This window comes from Marmota marmota, unplaced genomic scaffold (genome assembly GCF_001458135.2).
Source record: "Marmota marmota marmota unplaced genomic scaffold, marMar, whole genome shotgun sequence".
NCBI lineage: Eukaryota > Metazoa > Chordata > Mammalia > Rodentia > Sciuridae > Marmota > Marmota marmota.
In genome coordinates this window covers 3,181,313-3,189,045 of record NW_025999863.1, presented here as the reverse complement: position 1 = coordinate 3,189,045, position 7,733 = coordinate 3,181,313, and the positions used below count along the sequence as shown (strand labels likewise).

The 7,733-nt window shown below is 66.5% G+C and overlaps 1 protein-coding gene across 1 annotated transcript in view; it reads right to left on the bottom strand.

Annotated features, from left to right (window-relative positions):
• Positions 1 to 6: 6 nt before the first annotated feature.
• LOC107157301 (lysine-specific demethylase 4B) overlaps positions 7 to 7,733 on the bottom strand; it is an 88,559-nt gene continuing 80,832 nt past the window's right edge. The window contains exons 14-20 of the mRNA XM_048812454.1: positions 5,943 to 6,352; positions 5,628 to 5,748; positions 3,421 to 3,599; positions 2,113 to 2,335; positions 727 to 803; positions 501 to 556; positions 7 to 267 (exon numbers count right to left, since the gene is read on the bottom strand). Coding sequence (XP_048668411.1) covers positions 63 to 267; positions 501 to 556; positions 727 to 803; positions 2,113 to 2,335; positions 3,421 to 3,599; positions 5,628 to 5,748; positions 5,943 to 6,352 — 1,271 coding nt within the window. The 3' untranslated portion in view covers positions 7 to 62. The remainder of the gene's footprint in view (positions 268 to 500; positions 557 to 726; positions 804 to 2,112; positions 2,336 to 3,420; positions 3,600 to 5,627; positions 5,749 to 5,942; positions 6,353 to 7,733) is intronic.

Below are 7,733 nucleotides of genomic sequence, written 5' to 3'. Positions count from 1 at the left end.
CTGGGGCTCTCTGCACAGGGGCCTGAGTGGGCCTTGTGGGGGCGGGGGCTGGGCTGGGCCTGTCACCAGGCCCTAGCCTGCTGGCTCTTGCACTGGGCAGTGTCCGTGGACCCAGGTGGCCCTGAGGGCTGGTGGGCAGGCCTGGGCGGGGCACCTACCAGCTTCCACCGCTGCTCGGGAATGCCACCCACGTCAACAGGCTGGCGCTCAGCCACATTCAAGAACCGCACCTCAGGGACAGCGATGGCACAGATGATGTGGATCCACCTGGGAGATAGGGTCAGGGGTCACCGGGTCGCACCTGATGGTCGGGGACTGTCACAGGGGTTGCTGGGCCAGGGAACAGGCTCCACCCTAGAAGTGGCGGTCAGCTTGGTTGGGAATAAGGGACCTTGAAGGGGCACTGTTCACCCTCTCCTGGAGTCACCCTATCCAGCACAGGGAGCTGGGAGGTGACGGCTGGCGCTCGACGCTGGGGACAGGAGGCTGGGGGCACCCACCTGCTGTCGGTGGTGGTCTGCAGTGCTCCCCCCCGGAGGTTACACAGGCAGCACTCCTGTGGGCAGACAGCGAGGCCACGTGAGGCCACCTCCCACCCTGTCCTTATCCACCCAGAGGCCACCAAAGGGACAGGCAGGAGGTTGTCGGGTTCCCCGCTCAGCACAGAGGGAGGAGACAAGCCACAGGCCCCAAGGCCAACCCCTGGAGAGGGCGGGGTGCAGTTACCGCAGTCCAGGCATGCGCTGTGCACCGGGAGCACGTCCAGCCGTCCTTGACCAGCTCAGGGCGGACGCCATAGCAACCTGGAAGACAGCAGAGGCGGCTGAGACCAGGGAGATGACCTGTCACCAGGGCTGCACGTGGGGCCAGAGTCTCAGAGCCAGGGGTGGCACTCAGGCAATCGCTCTGACCCCCCTCAGCCCCAGCCCAGGCCACTGCACATGAGTGGGCGGCTGCAGAGCTGGTGGGGATGTGACGTGAGGCCCCGCCCTGGCTGCCCTCCTGTCCTGGCCAACCCCAGCACCTGGAGGCACGAGGAGGGTCCCCTCCATTCTGGGGGAAGCAGCCCCCGCCTACCAGAGTCAAGACCCGCGATGGCACGGCCCGGCCTCAGGCGGGACTTATGCCAGCACAGTGGGAGGCGGACACGACCCACTTTGCAGTGTGGCCCTGGGTTTGGAAAAGGGAGAGGATGGCAGGGGGGTGTGGGGGGGGGCTGAGTCAGGCCCACAGCAAGGGGAGGCACTGCCTGCCTCGGGGCTCTGTGTAGCGATGAGGAGGGGGCTCTCTGCCGGTGGCGACCACCCATCTGGCTGTGGCGGGCTTGGCCACATCAGGCCTGAAACCCTGCAGCAGGCTCCCCAGAAGCCACCTGCCTAGAAGTGTCTCAGAGCCAGCCCCCCACAGAGCTCGCAGCCCAGCAGGAGACACCATGGACACTGGGACGAGTCACAGCAGACCTACCCAGCAAGAACAGGAACTGAAGGTGCTCAAAGCTCTGCCATCTCAGAGCCACTGCTGCCCCTGCCCCCGAGGAAGGGGACGTACCCATCTTACTGCTGTGCCTGGGCACGCCTCTGAGCAGGGCAGGTGGCACAGTGCAGACAGGTCACCCCCGCTGTGTGGGAATAACCTCCCAACCAGGGGTCACTGGTGCCTGATGGCACCTCATTGCGGAGGATCACAGGAACTGGCCAGAGGCCTGTGGCCAGATGAAGTGCAAGGACCCTGCCCCCAAGGCCACCCAGCAGGGAGAGACTGGAAGGAACAGGGGCCCCTGGCTCGTCTCTCTCGCAGACGTGAGACCAGGCCAGAGCCAGCAGACACCTGGGCCATACCTTTCCTCCTGGGCACTGTGGGCCATGGGGTCACCCCTCCCTGGCTGGCCTGGCGAGATGGGGCCCTTCTGGTCCCAGGTCTGCTGGTCACTCCCCCTTAGCCAGCAGCTGGCCAGCGTACGGGCGGCCCTGCCCCACACCAGACAGCGGGCCCCCAGCACCCCCGGCCTGAGACGGGAAGGGCAGGTAAGCTGGAAACCGCAGGACCTGCAGCAGGGGAGGCCTGCCCTGCCACAGACCCCCCCCACCCACTGCCACCTGGCGGGGCACTCACTGGCATGGACCTGCAGGCAGCACTTGGCACAGGCAATCAGCGGGCTGGTCCCCTCGTCGTCCACACAGGAGCTGGCGGGCAGCGGCTCAGTGTTCCCCCCACTGGAGGTGAAGCACATCTCTGGGATCAGAGGCCGAGTCTTCTGGCCGCTTTTGGAAGGTGGCGAGGCGGAGGGGCCCTCCCCAACAGAGGCTGGCGGGGCCTCCTTCTCCATCTGCAGGGACTACAGGAAGGGGTGGCCTTCAGTGGGGGAGCAGAGACCTTGCTCAGGACACCGGCACCCGAGTCCTGCACCCCAGTTCCCAGGCTGACCTGCTGTCGCAGGCCAGGCGTGGCCACCCCCACCCACCTCCACCCACCCCGCCTCTCACCAGGCCCTGCTGAGGGTCCTGGAGGGTCCCAAACACGGCTGCAGCCTGTCTGGCCTGCTCAGCACCACGCTGGCCAGAGCAGCCCCAGGGTGGTGGCCTGCGGAGGGGGACGTGACTAGATTGCTCCTGCTGCTCAGCTCAGCAAGGGGATTCCTGGCACTTTGACTCCCAGCAGCCTCTGGCCACAGAGAACATGGGGAGAGAACATGTTTGGAGACTTCTAGAAATGACAACTTGTGTGTCTCAACAGCCAGAGTGCAGGTGTCAGCAGCTCAGGGGGCAGGACCTGGTCACAGGCCACCTTGGAGGGACACGTGCCCCTGGCCTGCTGCCCCTCCAGGCCCCATGCCTAAGCACAGCCCTAGGCTCAGACCCTCCCAGGGCAGCGTGGCAAGGCCTGGGAGAGGGGAGCACCATCCCATGTCGGGGGTGGGCAGACCCAGGGGGCAGAGCAAAGGGGATCAGCAGGCGAGGCAGGCACGGTGCACACCTGCCGTCCCAGCTGCTCAGGAGGCCGAGGCAGAAGGCCCCCAAGTCTGAGGCCAGCCTGTGACTCGGCGAGACCCTTGGCAGGGGCTGGGAGGAGTGGGCCTAAGGCATGAGGCACCGGGGAAATGGCACTGGGCCAGGGCTCCTCGAGGTGGTGGTCCCCTGCCAGACAGGCTCCAGCCCTCCTCTGGGCTCTGGCTGCCACACATACCACCCTCAGCCCCTGCCAACGCCTGCCTGCTGGTCCCTGCACACCTCCGTGCCCCTTCCACCCGCTGCCCCTTGGGTGGGGGAAGGGGCTCGTGCCCTCTCTGGGGAGACAGGGAGGCCTGCGGCCAGCTAATCCCACTGGCTCTTGGGATGAACTGCCGTGGACTTGGGATCCTCCTAGGCCAGTCATGGCAGCGGTAGGGGAGAGGCTGGCCCTGGGCCCCAGCATGCGGCTCACCTGGCTGTAGGGGTAGAAGAGGGTGCAGATGGCGCAGTAGGGCTCAGTCAGGGCGGCTGCGGCATTGAACTTGCGCTCAGCCTGGAAGCTGGCTGCCTTGTTCTTCCACTGCAGGGACAGCAGGGACCTCAAGGCCTCGGGGTCACTCATGTCCTCCTCCCCGGAGAAAGGCAGGGATTCTAGCACACAGCAGGCGAGTAGGGGGCAGACCTGAGTGCTCGACGCTGACCAGGGACCCACCTGCTCTCACACCACCTCAGGGAGGGTGGCCCGCCCCATGTGACGGGACACTTCTGCAGGCCCAGCTGCCCCGGCAGGGGTGCCAGGCCCATCACTTGCCACCACTGACCTGGCACTTCCTGGCCTATGTCCCGTAACAAGGTGGGGACACGTGTGACTTGTTCCTCAGAGTTTCCCCAGTGCTCAAGGCCCAGGGTCCTCAAGAATGGTGACCTCCCCCAGCCAAGGACCCACAAAGACTCGGTGCCCTTCCCTGCACCTGCCACCTAGGCCCTCCCAGGCCTGTCTGGTGGGAGACGGTGCCTGGGAGAGGCTGGGCCTCCTGCCATCGCTCCAGCCCCCACCCATTTCTCTGCACTCTGCAGGCTCATGTCCGCAGAGAGGCAGGCTGGGACTGTGACTCAGGTGAAGGCAGGTCACGGGCATCTCAGACTCCAGGGGACATGCCTGCTCAAGAGGCTGCAGTCCCCTTGCCCCGCAGCCTGCTGCCTGTCCTCAGCTGGAGCACGTGGTCCCGTGACCATCTGGTTGCCCACGGTCTTTCCTGATTCTCCCGTGGTCATGGAGTGCTGTCCCCAAGAAGCAGGGTGCTCCTTCGAGTCCCAGCCTGCAGCCCAGTGGGCCTCCTGGAGTTCCGGCTGGGTCGGCTGTGTGCCAGTCGGAGCTTACCCAGGGGGGACGCCATCCCAGGCCCCTGACACATATGCCCAGCACCCCTGGGGCAGGGCCAAGGGCCTCAGGCTGAGACTGCTCTCCTGGCCCCAGGCAGTGGTCCCGCCAGCATGGGGCAGGGAAGGCCCCAAGGGGCCTAAGGAGCCAGGGTGAGAGGAAGCGGCAGGCTCCTGTCACCAAACCCTCAGGGTCTAGCCCCTCCTGGGCTTCTGATCAGACCGGGTGAGAGAAGTCCACTCGCAATTTTGACTCCACATGCATCTTAGCCAAAGCCTGAGGGGAGGCAGGACAGTGGCTCAGTCCCTGGGTGGTGACGGGCTGCGGCAGCCTGTGGCCGGCCCGATGACGGCTGGCCAGGAGGTCTCCCTCTGCTGGCTCCCTCTGTCACTCGAGGACAGACCTCTACCCTGGCTGTTTCTATGGCTGGACAGGGTGGAAGCAGGGAGATGAGAAGGGGACGTCCACTGGCCACAGCTGAGAGCTCCCGCTGCCCAGGCGCTCCACGACCACATCCAGAACCTCATCTGCGAGGAGGGCCAGGGCACTGTCCGCCACCCACACTGCACCATGCGCAGCATCTCAGCAGATCCTGAGGCCGCGGGAGGCTGGGGTGGGAGGCTGCGCTGGGGGCCAGGCAGGGCTGAGTGCTCAGGGCGTGGGCGCTGGTGGACGCAGCCCGGGCCTGGGGCGGGAGCATCAGCATCAGCACAGCTGGAGGGTGCCACCAGGGCCGGAGGCAGCGAGGCCACAGCAGTCACCGCAGCCTGCCACCTGGCACAGCCACTGAGCGCCTGGCACCAGGCCATGTGATTCACAGGCAGCACCCCCTCATCTTCCTGATGGGACCCCTCAGGGACCAGGAGTCCCCTTGCACAAGTGACGACACTGAGCGGCGGGGAGCAGCAGGGTTGGAGCCCAGGTCTGGGCCTGCCCTGCACTAGCCATGGATGCTTCTGCCCTGGGTCCAGCAAGGCCAGCACCCAGAGTGGGAAGCAGTGACCTGTGCGCGGGCCTGGGACAGTCTAGGAGCCACGGGTGGAGCACTGGGGCTGTGGGCTCCCCTGGGGCCCGCGGGTGGCAGTGTGCCGGGGAGGCCAGGCGCCAGACAGCCTGGTCACAGTGGGTGATGGTGTGGGCAGAGAAGGCCAGGCAGGGGCGCTGCTTCCAAGGTGACCGGCCAGTGAGGGGGTGACCAGGGAGGAGTGCAGCTCCGGGGTGCAGATGGCCTGGGGCCCTGGCTGCACTGGGGGGCTCCAGCCCAGGGTGAGGGCCACCTGGGAGGGGCCCCGGCTCACCCTCGTCACTTGAGGCCTCCTGCTTGACCACAGACAGCGGGGACCGGGTGGGTGGTCTGCCCAGGGGGTGGCGCCGGCTCTTCTTGATCTCCATCTTTAATTTGGGAAAGGAAGCTGGTACCTGAAGCAGAACACACCGTCCCCATGAGGCATGGCTCCCTGGCTCCGGAGCAGGCTGCAGCTGGACGCCAGCAAGGGACGATGGGTGTGACTCTCTTCTAGATCCCTGCCTGCCACCTGCCACATGCCCGTGGAAGAGCCTCAGGTGCCGAGCAGCATGAGCAGGCCCAGCGAGGACCACGCCCCGACACCTACCTGCACCGCCCCGGCGTGGCCCCTGGTGTCCTCCTCTGGGCCCGTCAGCTCCATGGGGGCAGCCTGCTGGCCAGGCCCGAGGTCCTTGTCAGGCCCGGCCGTGCTGGCCCGGGGCACCACGTAGAGCATGGGGATGATGGGCCGCGGCCGGGCCTCGTGCTCCTCGCTGGGCGCCTCGGGGAGCACCACGTTGAGGGGTGCGGGCGGCGTGCTCTCCTCGGAGGCTGCAGAGTCTGGGAGCAACACTGGGGGCTCCAGCGAGGGCGGCAGCCGCAGGGCGTCCTCGGCGGGGAGCGGGGCTGCGGGGGGTGGCGGCAGCTGGGGCGGCAGCTGGGGCGAGAGGGGGCCGTGGCTCTTCTTCTTCCGGTCGCTCTTGGCCTTGCCTGGCCGAAGCTTGCCCCGCCCGTCCTCTGTGGGGAGAGGAGAGCGCTCGCACCCGGCAGGGGGCCACCAGGCCCAGGGCCCCGCCTGCTCTGCCTGGGGCTCTCCAGGAACACCCTGGCCAGAGCAGGGGCTGCTGGGGTGCAAGGTCCCCTCTGGCCCAGTGGGCAGAGCCAAGTCAGCAGGGGTCACTGCTGGGATTGGAAAGCGAGTCTTAGCTCCTCATTAGAAACTGGCCTCAAAGCAGCTCGGACCCTGAAGTCCTGGAGGACCAGGCTGGCGACCTCCAAGTGCTTCTGGATGAGGGCCCAGCATGGGTGGGGGTGGGGGGCAAGACGCACCCCTGCGGCCTGGGGACTAAGTAATGCTGGAGCAGGGCAGAGCGACAGGGGGTCTGGGACAGCCCTGCCTGGAAGCCCCCGGGCACTGGGGAGCCTGCTGCAGGGGGTGGGAGGGGTCAGGGGAGGTGGTCTTTAGTGGCATTTTAACTGGTGCCAGGACAAGCAGGCAGTGAGACGGGGGTGTGGGTAGCAGAGTTGAGACCCTCAAAGATGGCCACACCCTGATCCTCAGAACCCCTACGCATGTCACTGTGACAAAAGGGACTCTGTATATGGGACGAAGTGAAGGGCCCTGAGCTGAGGTCACACAGGGTCCTCCTGAGAGGAGGCAGCAGGGCCAGAGTCAGAGGGCCTCAGGACGCAGCGCTATTGGCCCTGGAGCTGAAGGAGGGGGACAAGGATACTCCCTGGGGTCTCAGGAGCTGAAGGAGGCTGTGGACTCTTCCCGGGGCCTCCAGAGGCCAGCCTGCTGCCCTGGGTCTGGCCCTGACCTCCAAAACTGAGAGATGCCATATTTGCACTGCTCTGGGCCCCTGTGCTGGACATTCACCACTGCGACCACAGGGTGCTCTCGCAGGTGACGCCCCAGGGCTCTGGCTTAGGTGTGGTGGTGGGCAGCCCAGACCCTGCCCTCCAGGAGACCAGCCTACAACCCTCCATGCTGCCACCCGGGGCTTGCCGGCCCCACGTGGAGAATGGGGACACAAGGTCCCACCTGCCCCCACACCAGCCTCCGCGGCAGGGCACTGGGACAGCCCTGAAGCCCCGCTGGCCATCCTGCTTTACCGGCCTCTGGGGCAGCACAGGACTTGGCCTGAGGGGTTTGCAGGGCAGGGCATGACCTTAGGACACAGGGGATTCCAGAATATAGCCCAAGCACCTGGCCCTCAGGGACTCAGCACCCAAAGGAGGAAGTGGGGGAAGGAGCAGAGCCCCTCTCAGGCCACCACACACCCCTGCGGGGCTTTGGCTTAGTGCCTCTGGCCTCCAGGAGGGACCAGGCAGCAGGGACACACGGGACCCTGGCCAGCACCACACCTGCCCAAGGGGCTGAAGGATCCAGAGGGCC